Source organism: Lissotriton helveticus, chromosome 5_1 (genome assembly GCF_964261635.1).
Source record: "Lissotriton helveticus chromosome 5_1, aLisHel1.1, whole genome shotgun sequence".
NCBI classification, from domain to species: domain Eukaryota; kingdom Metazoa; phylum Chordata; class Amphibia; order Caudata; family Salamandridae; genus Lissotriton; species Lissotriton helveticus.
In genome coordinates this window covers 460765739-460783576 of record NC_136065.1, presented here as the reverse complement: position 1 = coordinate 460783576, position 17838 = coordinate 460765739, and the positions used below count along the sequence as shown (strand labels likewise).

At 43.8% G+C, this 17838-nt stretch overlaps 1 protein-coding gene across 2 annotated transcripts in view; it reads right to left on the bottom strand.

Annotated features, from left to right (window-relative positions):
* LOC144754653 (dual specificity protein phosphatase 13A-like) overlaps positions 1-16960 on the bottom strand; it is a 162931-nt gene extending 145971 nt beyond the window's left edge. Inside the window, exon 1 of one of the 2 annotated variants that reach the window (XM_078642728.1) lies at positions 16662-16960. In XM_078642728.1, coding sequence (XP_078498854.1) covers positions 16662-16873 — 212 coding nt within the window. In that variant the 5' untranslated portion in view covers positions 16874-16960. The remainder of the gene's footprint in view (positions 1-16661) is intronic. The other variant, XM_078642729.1, reaches the window with a different exon arrangement.
* Positions 16961-17838: the final 878 nt, after the last annotated feature.

Sequence of the window (17838 nt, the reverse complement as noted above, 5' to 3'; positions counted from 1 at the left end):
ATTATGTATTTAATATGTATTTTTTTTTAAATGTAATTTAAGTAAATTTTGTATTTTAGTACCGTAGTGGGTTGTGGGTTTATAGGGAAATAGTGTGGGAAGTAATTTAATTATACTAAATTAATTATTAATTTTAAGGAATTATAAATTCATTTTAATTAATTGGTAATTAATTTTTATTAATTGGAAATTAATTTTAATTAATTGATTAATTGATCATTATGTTCTGTAGCGGGTTATGGGTTTATAGGGGAATAGGGTGGGAAGTAATTTAAATGTAACTAAGTAATAATTTATTTTCATTAATTGTTTTGCTAATTATATTATTGTTAATTAATTATGAATTGGTAATTAATTTTTATTAATTTGTATTTATCATTAATTTATTGTTACTTAATTATTCATTGGTAATTATGTTTTTAATAAATATGTATTGGTATTTGTAAATAGTTTAGATTTATTTAATAATTAGGTTTTTAAAATATTTTAAAATATTAATTAATTTATAAGTATGTTATATTTTGACTTCTACGCTATCCAACACTTTCCCTACAGTTGCACTCACTGGAGTGGGAATAGTAATTTTTACGTTTACAGAAGGGAGAGAGTACCCTACTAACACCAGGGAACAGGGTACAGAGACAGTCAGTCAAGGGAATATCCCTGGGTATTTACTAACATAAGAGCTCGTTGTGTTTCCACACAAGTTCTATTTACTCATACATATATATTGGCATTCTAGCTTGATGTGATTCCACACAAGTTCTATTCACTCACACACATGCTGTAGTTCTGTAATTGGAGCGAGGGATCAATTTCCACACTGAAAGTTAACGTTCACAGTCTTGTTTTATTCCTTCTTTTTAAAAAATATACATGAGGGATACCCTCGCTACAAGGAAAATTAAAAATTCAAAGGACAGTCTTTGAACATGACCAATAAAATCAACAATTAATTACAATTGATTACATGCATGAAAATAGGTGGCATAAAAATACATTCAGTTAATACAATGAAAAAATTATTATTCAAAATTAAGACAATAAATGCAGTTTTTTTTAAAATAAAATTACATTTGAATCCTTACACACAAAAACCCCTAACACAATGTGGCCTTGATATTTTCTCACCACTCTAGTTTTCTCAATCCAATGGCCTTTCTTTTAAATAGGCAGTGTAGTATACAGTATCATCACTTTATGAGTATCTGTTACTCCAAAGACCCTACTTGGATTTTATATAGTAGCAATTGCGTCGACGCGTTTCGGTGTTCTATCTCTGGATATAATAACACCTTCTTCAGGACTTGCCGTTTCTTTTGGGGTCACCGGCTTCGTAGACTATTGATAATAATCTCCCTGGAATGTTTACTCTGTACACTCTGGTACACGAGTATTGTGAAGGACACCTCCTTGCAATCACTGTAAATACAGATGTCGGATCTTCCTCCTTCTTTTAAAATTCCTAGTCGGTGAATGGATTTTTCTATAATATATTGTTGGTTGAGGCGTAGTTAACTCATCTGGTTTCTATGCGTAATATCTTAGAATGATTAAAACTCCTCCTGAACGGGCATATGTTCGCCTGGGTTGGCTGTAGAACTGGATATGTTCGTTCTGATTAAGTGCCTCCGCGTCTGCCTCGTTCTTTCCCGTGTTCCAGAGTGTACAGAGTAAACATTCCAGGGAGATTATTATCAATAGTCTACGAAGCCGGTGACCCCAAAAGAAACGGCAAGTCCTGAAGAAGGTGTTATTATATCCAGAGATAGAACACCGAAATGCGTCGACGCAATTGCTACTATATAAAATCCAAGTAGGGTCTTTGGAGTAACAGATACTCATAAAGTGATGATACTGTATACTACACTGCCTATTTAAAAGAAAGGCCATTGGATTGAGAAAACTAGAGTGGTGAGAAAATATCAAGGCCACATTGTGTTAGGGGTTTTTGTGTGTAAGGATTCAAATGTAATTTTATTTTTTTTAAACTGCATTTATTGTCTTAATTTTGAATAATAATTTTTTCATTGTATTAACTGAATGTATTTTTATGCCACCTATTTTCATGCATGTAATCAATTGCAATTAATTGTTGATTTTATTGGTCATGTTCAAAGACTGTCCTTTGAATTTTTAATTTTCCTTGTAGCGAGGGTATCCCTCGTATATTTTTTAAAAAGAAGGAATAAAACAAGACTGTGAACGTTAACTTTCAGTGTGGAAATTGATCCCTCGCTCCAATTACAGAACTACAGCATGTGTGTGAGTGAATAGAACTTGTGTGGAATCACATCAAGCTAGAATGCCAATATATATGTATGAGTAAATAGAACTTGTGTGGAAACACAACGAGCTCTTATGTTAGTAAATACCCAGGGATATTCCCTTGACTGATAGTAATTTTTACCCCTACGCTATTCAACGCTTTCCCTACTGTTGCACTCTCTGGAGTTGGAATAGTACTTTTTACCCCTACGCTATCCAACACTTTCCCTACTGTTGCACTCTCTGGAGTTGGAATAGTAATTTTTACCCCTACGATATCCAACGCTTTCCCTACTGTTGCACTCTCTGGAGTTGGAATAGTAATTTTTACCCCTAGGCTATCCAACACTTTCCCTACTGTTGCACTCTTTGGAGTGGGAATAGTAATTTGTATCCTTACGCTATCCAACATGCTCCTTATTATTTTATTTTTTTTTAACATTTTTATTTGATTTTTATTTATATTATTGTTTTATGTGTATAGGTGTATTTGTAATTTATAATATTTGTAATTATTTATAAGTTATTAAAATAATTATTAAAAGTTATTATTAAGTAAGTATATATTATGTATTATATGTATACATGTTTAATTCATTTTTTATTAGATTATGTTTATTAATTATTCATTTTAAATATTATAACATATTTTAACTATGTTTATTACATTTATAAGTATTATTTAATTTATTTTACTTTTTTGTTAATAAAAAAGGATATTTTTTAATTACGATATTTTTGACATCGATATTTTTTTCCGATATTTTTCGACTTACCTTGTTGGAGATAGGATGTCGATATTGTTGACATCGATATTTTTGTTGCGATATTTTTGTATTTCGATATTTTGTATATCGACATTTTGACAGACATTCTTATAGGAGACCTATCCATACACTCATGCCTGTATAGCAGGTCAGACTCATGAGATTTTCCTCCTGCGACAGAGTAATGATCTTGACATGGCATCAATCCCTCCGTCAAATGGGATGGTGGGGCTGCCTTACACGAGAGACCCTACTGTGGCGAAACAGACTTCTACCCCAGGGGCAGGTTTCCCGGGCTTCGATTGCTGGGATCAAATTAGGATATTCTTCTTGTGAGATGTCATGCAGGGACATGTCTTTAAGTCATTCCAGGAACTCCAAGGTGAGTTCTCTATTCCCCACAGTCAATTCTATAAGTATCTACAACTACGGCATGCTTTACACCCCTATATACATGGCCATACGGCACTCCCTGAATTCATTCATTGGAGGGTAAACTATTGATGGGTGACTTGGATGACCATAAAATTATAAAAATGTACCAGTCCTTAATTACAAACAGCTCAACCACCTTGGGCACATTGTGGGCAGCTTGGGAAACAGATTTAGACCCCACTGATGATAATGATTGGACGGAAGCGCTGGAATATCCGAGGAGGGCGGCACTCTCATCTCATCGCGTCTGCAGAATGTATGATTCAAATACCTGCATAGGTCATACTATAATTCACATAGACTTTGGCTGATGGGACTGGTTGCCTCCCCTATGTGCCTGCGGTGTGGTAGTAACAAGGGTACTTTCATACACAGAGTTTGGTCCTGTTCTGGATAGATTTTGGAAGGGGGTGGTCAAATGTCCTGCTGAGGTAACGGCATAGGGTCTTCCCAAGTCCCCAGAACTCATGTTACTGCACAGTACCAATGGGGTGGTGGCAACGAATATAAGCAACATTTGCTGTTTCTAGGCCTCACACTCGCTAAATGAGATACAGCCAGACTGTGGAAGGTGGAACGCCCACCCCTCTTGAGCACATGGACGAGGGGTATGGATTTCAACATGAACTTGGAGACACCGATTTTTAAGGCAAGAGGCTACCGACAGAAATATTCCAAAATACGGCAAAGATGGGCAGATTATAGACTTCTGACTCTGGAGCCTCACCCTACAATTGATCACCAGCTAGATGCAGAAATGATGTGTTATGGGCAAGATCCAGACACTACTCTGAAATCCATTGTTTATACAGGTGAAGGGTAGCCATGGGAGGAGGTGGTGGGGACTCAAGAGGGTAATTGCACAATGTTCTAAGTTGTTATGTTTACACTTTTTCTTTTTGTCAGCTGCCTTTTTGACGATGGTCCATGACCTGGACATTCAGTCATATTCATGTACAAATACATCTACTATATCTTGTATGGGTCCAGCATGACCATATTGTACCAACATCCAATAAAATATGTTGTGGAAAAAAAATGTTAGGTTACCAAACATTTCTCTAAAAATGAGTCCAGTGAGACAAACCAAATGATGTTTCATGAAAGGGCACGATGCGCGAATGTGGGCCACTTTTTTGGGACTACCCGGACCTTATTGCAATCCCAATCCAACCCTAGCCTGCTGCATGAACACACACACGCAGCCTGCGCGAGAACCCCCTGAGCGGTTTGTCATGCCCATACTATCCCAGTAGTTAGCTCCTCCAAGAGTTTGCCCAGGTTAAGGACACAGTAAATGGTAGAACTGGGGGGCTCCTTAATGCCGATTCACCGGAGGCCAGACAGACAGGTAACAATAAGGGTGTGAGGTCTCTCTTTCCTTCCAGCAGAAGGGATTCCAGTACAAATCGAATGAAATGCTCATCCCTGTTTTAAAACAAATGCCTGAGACCAGAGGAACACCACTCCTCACGGACTCACAACTTAGAGCCCTGCCGGAACCGGATGATACTCATGAGTCTCAGAGGGGCCAGGCAGGGCCACCAGAGGAGAGCACAATATAGGCAAAACAATTATGTATCCATAGAACAGTCTCCTAGGCTCACCGGCAAGCTACGTTTGTTGGCGAGCACACAATGCACAGATTAAGCACCGATTGTGAGGCTGTTTTTTTTTTTAAGCCTCTCATGATCCCTATTATGTGTCAGCGAGCGCTGTATGGGTGACTAATGCATTTTAGTGTGGTGTTGCGGACACCAGCACTAAAATGTGTTTATCCAACCCCTGAGGTGTGGTACTTGGCAGGCCTGCCTACATGCCAGTCAAGCGCACCAGAAGACCCCGGTCAATGCTTAATACTTTTTAGCACTATTTACACGAAAAACTTTTAAAATGTGTATCTGCATGTCCCCTGAAATGTTGTCATTTTGATGTAATTTTGTTCAATAAAATTCCATCTATTTTTGTAAATTGGACTGGGTCTTTTATTGTGCTGTGTTTTTGACTTTCTAACTGTTTTGGCGCTACAAAATGCTTTACACATTCTCTTAAATTAAGCCTGTATGCTTTGTGCCATACCTACCAAGGGTTGAACTCAGGTTTAAATTACTGAAACCTTTACTGGACCAGTGACGTTATTGCTTGATGATATACTAAAACAACATGCAATGACCACCATTGCAAAGTTAACAGAAACCAATGGTTCTCATTTTTGCCTTCCACTCAATACGGAGGTAAAATCTCATAGCAGAAATGGCGACAAAACGGAGGTCCTGGTCTTTGGTAAAGACCAGGACGTGTGGTCAAGTGAGTGGTGGCCTTCATCTCTTGGCACCTGCCCCACTCCCACCCAATCTGCCAGGAATCTCGGCGTCATCTTCGACACCTCGCTCTCTATGGAGCTTCAGGTAAACAGGACAGTTGCCACCTGTTGGGGTGTTATAAGGACCCTCAAAAGAATCCTTCACTACCTTTCCCCTCAAGCACGCAAGCAGATTGTGACTGCTCTTGTTGGCTCCAGGTTGGATTATTGTAACTCTCTTTACGCTGGGGCCAACAAGTGTCTTTTGCAGCGGTTACAGGTGGTGCAGAATGCGGCTGCACGATTTGTGCTAGCCCTTCCTTGGCTTGCATCTGCTACTGTGGCAAGGAAGAGCCTCCACTGGCTCCCTATCTCCTTTAGGGTATCTTTTAAACTCCTTTGTCTCACCTACAGTGCCCTTAGGGCAGGTCCTTCTGATGCTCTGGGGTCTTTGTTGACTCGTTATGTACCAAGCAGATGTCTCCGCTCGCTAGAGCTCAATCAACTGGTGGTTCCCCGTTCTAGGAAGGTTAGATGGGGGAGTAGGGCATTCTCCATCTTAGCACCCCAATTATGGAACACTCTTCCTCTGGAGATCAAATCTCAGCCCTCACTGGTCCACTTTAGGAAGGCCTTAAAAACCTGGTGTTTTATTAAAGCCTACCAGTAAGCTCCTGTCACCTGCAGATTCAGCTAGATATTGAGTTAGGCGCCTTGACGCCCACTGGGCTAAGTTGCGCGTTTATAAATTACATTTTATTATTATTATTATACCTTACTTTCCAATTTAGCATTTTGGGGAAAATAGGAGTCATGGTGTGCAGCAAAACATCCTGCAACAGGATTGCTGTGGCGCATTTTATTGAATTTAGAATCAGCTTATCGATAATTGTTTTCATGGGGGTAAGAGACATAATTTTGCTTGCAGATATCCTATTTTGCCCTGCTACAGTAAAGCTACATGATATGAAGGGAGCTTACGGCTAAACCTAAACTGCAAGTGCCAGGTGGTAGAATGAGAAGAAAATTAGGTTTCCTATAATGTTTGCATTTGTGTGGCACTCATAATAATTGCCAGTATATACGGTACAAGATAAACGTAATTGCATGCCAATAATGAACTAGGCTAGCCTCTTAGGTCAAAAAGTATAGACATCTTCGGGATGCTAAATGTCATATTTAATGAAGCTAGGACTTATTGAAAACTAAGAAATACAAAGTCTCAGTGGTGTTGACTTTGTCTGCAATACCCAGAGTAAAAATATTGTGTAATGGTATGACGAATTGAACATTAGGATTAAGAGGCAATGTTCCACATATATAAGTCTATTATAATTAATATTTTGGAATATGTGTAAAGTTAAGTTTGCCAAGAAGGCAAATATTTCTTTATGTATTTTTAAAACTTTTAAAATACAAAGATGGGAGCAGCTTCTCTATCAAAAGGGAGAGGAAGACCCTGACAGGTGGATCAAATGATACAGTCAGAGGGATCCCAGGAGGGGGATCCAAGTGATCAGATTAAAGTTCCTTTATGCACCCAGTAGGGAGTCATGCTTCATCATATGGCGCTCGTTGGACCGGCGCTGTAATGCCTGATGGGCCCCTCGATGAGCGCTCTTTGGCATAGATTTTTTTTATCTGTAAGCCGTATGATGTGTGCATGTGAGGGGGTGTGAGTGTAGCGTGGTGCGTGAGTGATTAAATGAGGCTAAGGGATTTCTAAAGGTTTTTAATAGAGTGTGGTTCCCTAGACACAATAAAAACAAGAGAGCTATCGTAGGTAATAATGTACTGTGATCGCTTTAGTGCGTGTTGAGTGAAGTTGACATATTTCATGCCAAGATGCCTGGCGGTTCAGTAGCATTTCATCAGGACCAGGTGAATAACAACCCTACTGAGGAATGTAGCCCAGTAACTAGTGTACGGTCTCCACTGAAATAGGTTAATACTGCACCTGCTACGGTGCAGGAAGGGGGATCCAACCCAAAAGTTGAGAGAGTGATGCTCCTTAGGGGAGGCAGAGGACTGCGCCTTGCTGCAGGGAGAAAAAGTAGACCTTGCGGTATAGTAGCTGGGACCTTCCCCACTCTGCCGGCCTACTGGCCACCGAGGAGCATAGGTGCTGGGCCTCTCTAAAAATAGCTCCTCGACCCTCCTTTGATTATCTATTACAACCCTTTGCCATGTCTGAAGCCTTTTGCTTTTAAATCTCCATAACCTGAGCAAGAACATTGAGCTACAAAATGCCCTCATCTTCACAGTCCGAGATAGGAAATGTTAACACAGGTCCTCGTGTTAAAATCAATTTGTCATTAAATGTTGCTTGAAGTTGACCCTTTGTCTTTGAACATTAACCAAATACTCCAAAAAACAAAAGTATGTTTATTTCTGATTCCTCTGCTCAATTAATCAAAGATTATCTGGGGTTGGAGTAGCCCCTCCTGCACCCCAGTTCCAGCTCCTGGCAAAGCAGCTAAAGCTGTCTCTAGGCTAGACCTAAAACTTCGTTTTTGAATGTAAACACTGAAAAGATACATGTCATCCAATCAAAAGACAGGTTAAGAAGCTATGCTCCAGGGGAGAGACATACACAAGAAGAAGGAAAGCCATTGAATGAGAAGCACACAAATGACACTGACAAGAAACCTATCAATGATAATCAGTGGGTTGGGCCAAAGCCTACTGTACCTATTGGTATTGTCCATAATAGGCCCTCTTAACAAACAGCTAAACACTGTCCATGGGGAGAACCTAACACTTCACTAAATGTGACCTTTAGTTGACCACAGACACCAAAGCTTGGGCAAAAAGCCGACCATTATCCTTGGACAAAATATGCCAATTTGTAAAAGGCTGTTATTACAGCCTCGGTATACATATACTGAGCAGCCGCGGCTCGTGCAGGTAAGAGCGGTAGAGAGGTGGAGCCAGGTTAGGGGGGATTCGACAGACGACCACGAGCGAAAATTGAATAATTAATTTTCCCTCGTTGTCGTCGGTCGAAATCGCCCTCCACCTGACCCCACTGCTTTTACCTCGACGGGCCGCAGCTGATACTGTGCCTGACACACCTCAGGCCGACTAATTGTCAGAGACAGAATGACAATATGCTGCTTCTTCTGTCACAGCATGGGGTGTCGCTGCCCCCTGACTCCCTCCAGGTGTGACAGAGGCCTCAAGGATCTGCTGAGGGGAAGCCATTAGCACTCCCTCTGCAGAGGACTGAGGTAGGGAGGAGGACTGGAAAGTTAGGGTGGTTGGGGGCAGCAAATGAGCTCCTCAGGTTGTGTCCCTCTCCCCTCAAGGAAGGAAGGGGGATACATTTGTCTCTGATCTCCTTTTCCTGCCACAGGCCGAGTTCACACTTTATAAAACTACAAAAAAACTAAGGATTCTGGAGTGTAGGCCACTTTTTTATGGCTGAGCCTGGGCCTAATTGTGATTCCAATTCAACACTGTCCGGATGGTCAAGTCAGCAACTAAGGCAACTGATCGCATCTCTTCCTGTGTCTTAACCTGAGGCCAGGGCCGGACTGGCCATAGTGGGCACCGGGCAATCCCCCAGTGCGCCGCATTGGTGGGGGGCGGTTTTGGGCCCCTGGGGGCCGTTTTTGTTACAGGGCCGTTTTTGCAGCATAGCTGCAAAATCGGCCCTGTACCAAAATCAGCCGAAAACTGGCCCCGGCAAAGAGCTCGGCGGCACCTCCAACCCCCCGAGTGGGGAGGGGGGGCCGAGCACTTTGCCAGGGCCGGTTGTGGTTCCCAGTCCGGCCCTGCCAGAGGCGCAACTAGAGATAAATTGCGGGGGGGGAGTTACTAAAAATTGGGGGGGTCTAATTCTTCCAGCAATAGGCAGAGTGGAGATGCAGGGGCTCTAACATGGGGTGAAAACACAACAAAGCCTCGTTAACAACTAAATGGTCTTTTGAAGTCCTGTGAAGTACTAGCGTGCGGCTGCAATAAAACAGTCGCCAGCCCGGGAAGCTGTCTCAGCCCGGGCTGCCACACATGACTGGGGCTGATGCCCTTTGAGCCCAATGGTCGTTGCGTGCCTGGTCTTAACCGCTGGCAACTTCAAGACCTGAAGTCAAAGCATGCACAAATTGTCCTGAATGCATATTTATTTATTTAGTTTTATACAGCCGCGGTGCGTCCATTGGGGCGTAGGGGCATAGCCCCACCAGCCACATGGACCCGCATCGCGGCCGCCGGCCGCAATTATATCTACATTACATTGCAACAATCAGCTGCCGGAAATTGCGTAGGGGGGATGGCCTGCTGCAGCTTGAGTGACAGTCCACACACTCAGACTGCAGCAGACCGTAGTGCGCAGTCCCGCTGGGGAACTTACAGTGCGTATGCTTGGGATAGTTGGCAACTATCTCAAGCATGCGCACTGTAAGTTCCCCAGCGGGACCCAGGGGTACTTGTCCGCCTGCCACAGCCCGGGTTTACAAAGGGCGACAGGGCGAACAGCAAATGTGCCCCCCTAACCAATCCTGGCGCTGCATGCAGCGCCAGGATTGGCTGGTCCACCACGCAGCATCCATCATTGGATGCCGCGCGTGGGGGTGGACTCCTGTGAGGTTAAGATGCAGCGTGTGCTGGGCCCACCTCGTCAGCGCGGGTGTGTTCATGGAGCCTCGTCATTGTGCAAGACCCCCGGAGACACAGGAAAGATGACTGCGGGGGTCACTTCCCCGAGTCACGCTCACGAGTCACTGTGGGTCTATAAAAACTAAGGGGATCGTTGTCTCTGCACGGCGCCGGTCAGAGAGCACAGCAGCAGCTGAGAGGCCACGCCACACACCGTATAGTCACCCTGCTTCCAGCAGGTAAGAGATTCGCCCTGGCCCCTGTCTGAGTGAGAGCAGCGGGGGTAAGAGATTCACTGTCCGAGTGCGAGCCCTGCCAGGCACTGGGTTCAGAATCCGACTCTGCTCAGGCCTACTAGCCCCCCGCATACCTCACAGGAACATATAGAACATCCGTCACAGCAGAGAGTACGGGCTGTCTGCATCCCACCTCGTACCAGCACAGTGGGCACACAGGCTCTCAGCACTCACTCAGGTAGCATCGCCCCTTTGCATCCCACCCTCACAGGAAACAGTGCATCGGGCCATGTAGACAGACCCCCCCCTTCCCCTTAGGTGTTATTACAGGAGGGCAAACGCGCTCAACGCGCTCTATCCGGTGACCAGCACAGCAGGGTGTACAGGCTGCACAGGCGAGGCTCGAGTCTGATGTAGTGTGAAGCAGGGTGGAATGTGTTTGGCTTTGCTGGTTTGTGATAGTAGCGGGTAGGATTGTCATGTTTTTTGGTCATGTATGTGGGGGTTGGGCAGTTTTGGTACGGGTCCTTTTGGGGGCGCCTGGCGGCAGAAAGGATTGTATTTGGGTGTTTCTGCTTCTGGGTTTTGTGTGGAGTCTGATAGTATAAGGACTGAAGGGAATATTCCTTGGCGCTGGGGTCTGATGGCAGGTTATGAAAATATGGATGTTTCTTCGGTTTTTTGTGACAGCCTGAGGAAACGTAGGGGCAGTGCTTCAAGAGAAGAAAAAGGATATAGTAATGGGCTCTCTGCTTTTTTTGTCTTTGCCTACTGAAGAAAATAAATATGTACTCTGTTGTTCATGCCGCAAGCTAGACCAGCGACAGAACGTCACCTAAAGTACCTTTTGTGACACAGGGACGAAACAACATGGCGGACACTGTTGTTTACCACTGATGATGTGTCATGTTCTAATATACTATTTCAACATCGTTAGTGTCCCATGGATTAAATCGCTATTTCATTACAGCAGATTAACGAGGTTACTCCCGATTCATTTGAACTTTTCCTTATCAAGTGTTTTATGACGTAGCAAAGTGGTGCTATATAAACGGATACATACATATGTTAATCCCTACTCATTTTCATAATAATTTGTCTGGCAAGAGGCGCAGATTTCTATTGGACATGAATTCGGCTAATACCTTAGTTACATAGGCCAGGAGTTTTGAAGGTTTGGAGTAGGGTAAGGCATAGGGTGACACCTAGCAGCTTCTGTTACTGGCCTTGTCTGTATTTTTATTCGCCGACGGTAAAAATATTGTGAAAAGTAGGGAAATCTGGTATTTTTTTCCTTCTGAAAAATAAACCTAAAACAGCATAATTCAAATAATACAGGTGTGATAGCTGCAGGCGGCCTGCTCTGAAAAACCGTCTGCTTCCTCCTCATAAATCAGAGAGATTTAGCAGGCCGTCTCTAACTCTGTCCCTTCTTGTCTGTCAGCCATGGGTCCCGTGAGAGCTGCCCTCCGGTTGCTGCTGGCACAAGGCTTCTTGCAAACAGCAGCACCTTCTTTCTACGGTAAGGCCTTGTCCCTCTTCCCTGCGAGCATCAGAGCGCCCCCCCCAGCGCTCATTCCTAAAACATGATTTAAAACTGTGCAGAATGAAAGTGACATTCAGGCCCCAGGAGAGGGGAAATCAGGATCGGATAATAACCTGACTAGGGATTTTTGGTTTGGTTTCACTGTTTTACAAATAAGTGTAACTGTAATGTGTTTTTTTAGAATTTAGAACTATTCTTGTCAATTTTGTATTTTTAGTTAAATGGATTGTAGAGTTTGAGTGATTTTATAAGAAAGGTGGAGTCGGCCCTTTCATGTTTTTACTCTATAGCCTCAGGTTGTGCCCCGTGTTAGTGCACCGGTTTTGGAGAGTGCCCTGTGTGTGTGTGTGTGTGTGTGGGAGGGGGGGGGAGAGTTCGGGGATGTCAGGGGGTGAGACCGCTGCCGAGGACACTCTGGGCTTTAGACTGCTGGACGCGGGTGAGATCTGTGCGGATTGAGAGCTCCTGAGCGGAAGGGTCAGAGTGTGAGGGTAGAGGCCAGAGGCAGCCGCGACTTCGGGCAGGAGGGGCTCAATGACTGTCAGTTACGATGAATGTTATAATGAATGTTACAGCGAGTGGAGCTAATTTCTCCTCGAGGCCGGCAGTGGCACGGTGAGGCATGTCGCTCTGGTGGTGGGTGACGCATGGGTATTAAAGGGATTGTTAGTGCAGAGGCGGACGGTGTCTGGGTGAGGTGTGACTGCTATGAGCGTGTGAGATATGCCTGCTATTAGAGGGTGAGATATGCCTGCTATGAGTGGGTGAGCTGTGCCTGCGTTGAGTGATTGAAATGTGCCTGCCATAAGTGAGTGAGGTGTCTCTTATTAATGGGTGACGTATGACTGCTATAGTGAGTGAGATGTGTCTGCTATGCTATGGGTGGGTGAGATGTGACTGCTATGAGTGGTTGAGATGTGACAGCGATGAATGCGTGAGGTGTCTGTTATGAATGGGTGGCATATGGCTGCTGTGAGTGGGTGAAATGTGTATTCAGTGCTGTGGGTGGGTGAGAAATGCCTGCCATGAGTGAGTGAGGTGTCTGTTATGAATGGGCGGCATAAGGCTGCTGTGAGTGGGTGAAATGTGTCTGCTAGGATGTGGGTGGGTCAGATGTGCCTGCTACGAGTGGTTGAGATGTGACAGCGATGAATGCATGAGGTGTCTGTTATGAATGGGTGACATATGGCTGCTATGGGTGGGTTAGATGTACCTACTATGAGTGGGTGAGATGTGACAGCGATGAATGCGTGAGGTGTCTGTTATGAACGGGTGACATATGGCTGCTATGAGTGGGTGAAATGTGTATTCAATGCTGTGGGTGGGTGAGATATGGCTGCTATGAGTGGGTGAGATATGCCTGCTCTCATTGTTTGAGCCGTTCAATACTAAAGAGCTTGTGCAGAGGCAGGCGTCACGGCCTCTTACACATAGCAGTGCCCATTCAAAGGTACTGCGCAAGTTAACGCACAGTCGACTGTATTGCACACATTTTGTGCAGTGAATGAGGTATTGCGCAGTCAGAGGTATTGAACAGCAATGCCAACTTGTAGGCAGTGTACACCAGGGCTTGTTGCACACTGCAGAGAACAGATCCATTAAGTGAGGAAGAGACAGCTATCATGTTATCTTATTTCCCCGGGCCTCAAGTGGTACTTAGAGGTAGCTTTAGCTGCATGGTAAGAGATATTGTCAGACACAACACACAATACAGAACACAACATAAAACATACATAGACAGGCAGGGGTTTTTTAACAGCCAATTTCGTTCATTGGCTGATGTGGTTGAGTGAACTTTTGGCATTGGCTACCAGGATTTTCCATCAGTGTTGACATCTGTCAATGGCACTTCATGGATGTAGGCATCCTTCAAGGTAGAAACTCACACACAATCATTGGCTCCTGTACTCTATCTGCTCAGTCTCACCCGCTGCTTATCCATTCTTCCCAGGTGCTTCTATCTCGCTCACCATTTTTAAGTCGAGCTTCGATCAACCTGTTATATCTCTTCTGTGGGGTTTGGCACACCCCCCCCTACAGCCATTGGTTACGATCTGTGGCATTCAGAAATGCTTAATTGTTACTGTTGCATTTGTGTAAATGCCCCTCCTTTGCTGCTTAATTCCGCCCCAGGCGATTTCACTCAGAGACCGTTTTGTTTAGCCATCACACTGTACAGCATGTGATGGGCCCTCCTCCTTGTTTTTTGTTTTCATTCACCGGCTAATTTCATTTTGGTAGTGGCTCCAGGTTTCTCTTAACATCGGTGTGCTTCATTTAGTGTCCTCGTGGACACTATTTGACTAGTACATTCATCCTCTTTTGTATGGTTTAAGGGAGGGGTAGTTCCACGTGTTTTATTCTGCTTTAGAATATGCTGTAGAACCTTGCATGGTCATTCTGTGGTTATACTGAATAAGCAGCTACCTATGTTATGCCATCTATTAATGTAATAACTGCACTTTCACAATTGCTTTATTAACCTTCCTGCTTTTTCAAATTTGCTTGAAAATGCACGATTTTTCTTCTTTTTTTCCAAAATTTTCTTGGGGGGGGGTTATCCCCCCAAACCCCCCTTTTGGGGTTCGGGCTCGCTCGCTGCGCTCACTCGCTACGGTGCTGTATGCAAATCACTTTGCACCCCACCACTTTCAAATGTCACCCACCGCCCCTGGTTTTATATAGCGCTGGCTAGACCCGGAGGTATCAGAGTGCTTTACATGAGGAAGAAGCATTGTTTCAGAACATGGTTACAAAGTTTCCACAGTTACTGGAGGTTTGTTGCAGGAATTAAATGAATACAAAAGCATAGCATAAACATTAGGAAAAAAATAGGCAAGGGGAGAAACGGAAGGAATAGGGGAGGTAGAGGAGAATAATAGGGGGAAGAGCATATGCAATTTGTAGCACAAAAGTTGCAAAATTTGTGGACATTCTTCTCCGTAGCACGAGATTCTGGTAAAAGGATATATAAAATGGGGTAAGGGCCTGAGCTGCTGACTTCGAAGCAAGTGGGAACCAGGTTCAAATTTGGAGGCAACATTCTGTGACTCTGGGCAAATCACTTAATCTCCCCGTGCCTACAATTCAACTCCTTGAGATCCTCATGGGTTATTTGCTGTGCTATGCAAATCCTATATCTATCTATTATATTATATTCTATGCAATCAGATTGATATATGTACTAAAATATGACAAGCTCAAATACATTACCGCAGGGAAAGGAAATCTGTCCCACATTGAGGGCTTTGAGTGGTCCGGGTCCTGCCGGTGCTCAGTTCTAAAAAGCAGGTGTTGAAACGGGTCCCTGTGGGGCTCTCCATTTTTGTCAAATTTTTGAAGAAAAAAAATCTTAACTCTTCAGCAGAACCACCCTTCACTGCCTTCGAGGTAACTTCAAAGAGACTCCTTATAGTTCTTTCACAGACTCATTTGAAAAATGATTTTTTTTTAATATTCTATACAACAAAGCCATAGTTTTTGCTTTTTTATCTTATGCAACTATCAACCATTGGCAAAGCAAATAGTACTTGTGTGTTGTAGGTGTATTGTTACTTGTTGCATTATATATCTGGGTGCAATGACAAAAGCAGCAAAATACCAGTCGGGCGGCACACTATGCTAAGCACAGACTTTTAGCTCAAGTGTTTTAAGCCACGTCTTTAATTACATCGGCCAAGCCCCTTGCCCCATTCTAATGAGGAAGGCTCACAGGGCCAGACAGACACACTAATGTGGAAAAATTTCGAACTAACCGTGGAACCTTCTCACTGCCAGCACCTAACCCACTATCGCTCCAAAAGTATTATCCCTTATGTACTTGCAAGGGTCCGTGTGCACACCGAATAGCACCTACCGTCACAGTGCTTGTTCCCTCAGGAACTAAACAATTTGAACCAAAAGCACAGGTGCACCACACAACAACAATAGAGCAATAGGAACAAGTATAAAGTCCATATCCAATAAACAACAAGAGAAGGATTCCTCCGTTTTTTCTCTTTATTCCATTTCCATGTTAGGTAGAAAAAAACACACTGTGTTTTTTTCTACCTAACATGGAAATTGAATAAAGAGGAAAAACTGAGGAATCCTTCTCTCGTTGTTTATTGGATATGGACTTTATAATTGTTCCTATTGATCTATTGTTGTTGTGTGGTGCACTTGTGCTCTTGGTTCAAAGAGACACTAATGTGCTAGGCAATTCCTAACATGTGAGGAGCTGCACCAATCCGATGAGCCTTTCAAGGGCCCCCATCTACCAGTCATGATTTCTCCTACGTTTTCAGTAGTGTCAGAGATCTGAAGTTTCCCAGCTCCATAAGCGGGCAGCTCGTCAATGTAGGGCTTGAACTCCGTAATTTAAAATGACAGAAAAGTCCCAGAAAAGAGATTTGGACAGAAGGTGCAACTCGTTCACGGGCCTAGTAAACTACGGAGCTCGCTAACCAAGTCCGCCTGTGACACATAAAAATGTCTGTGAAATAGGTTCAAAGGTCATCTTTACTTACAAGTCACCAAGGAATAGACGTGGCCAAACTTCGTCGACGTGGTTGCACGCCCGCCTCCCCGTGGCCAGCAGCTGCTCAATATCTCTCACCGTTGGGGGCGAGCCTTCCTCGGACCCCCTAGGGGCCACGGCGCCCCCTTCATCTTCCATGCCACCGGCAAGGGTGTCCCCGCGGCCACTCACTGACTGCCAAGCCTTCGAGCATGTCTCCATGCCAAGGGCCTGCCAGGGTTCCAAAATGCCAGTTGTATTTCTGGAGACACGCGGCAACAGGTGCCCGCGAGAGTCATACGCACTTTGCAATTTAATCAACGTGAAGTTACGTAATTCAGTTTTACCTCAGCCTGCCCGCTCGTCAGCATATCGCTATTAACTGGACTTTCACATGGTGATAATGCTGGCCGATGACTGTGCTGTTTACTCTTGAGACAGCTGATGAGCACGGCGCGAAACATTGCAGAAATAGCGCTGTGTGCAACTTGCAGGTCACATTTTACAGTCACATGGTGTGGCGTAACGGTCAGAGCTGTCCGCTTTCGAGCTGGGAAACCGGGTTCCAGTTTTGGCGTCGGCTCAACATCCTGTGATTCTGGGCAAATCATTTAATCTCCCTGAGTCTTCAAAAAAGTTTAATGTGTCTTGTTTAATGTGACTAATGCTCCTGTAAAGCGCTCCAATACCTTCGGGTCGAATTCATGCCATATAAAACTGCCAAACAAACACAGCATTTCAATCTTTCACGATCGCAGGCGAGATTAAAATGACATTTTCCTCATATTATTGTAAGAAAGGATGGCCCTTGATGATGACGTCGTCCATCGTACCCCAAACAATCTTGAATATGTTAAGATAGACAATTCTGTCTCAGAACTCACACTTACACACTAACGAGTGTGTCGATGCTCCAAGCCTGGCAGTTGGCCTCTATAATGTTAATAATTGTTTTGCGACATTAAGAACAATATTACCAGCTGGAATTAGCATTCTACAATAATGGTTATAGTACTCCACCGATTATAAAAATGGACTGCACACAAAATCCACACACTAACCATATCCATACACAAGTGGAAACATGGATCAAACAGCTGTGCTGGGTCAACAACTATTTTTGATTGACTGCAGCTACGTCATGTCTTCGTGGTAAGAAAGGCAGTGTTTGGTGTAAACACCTTTGC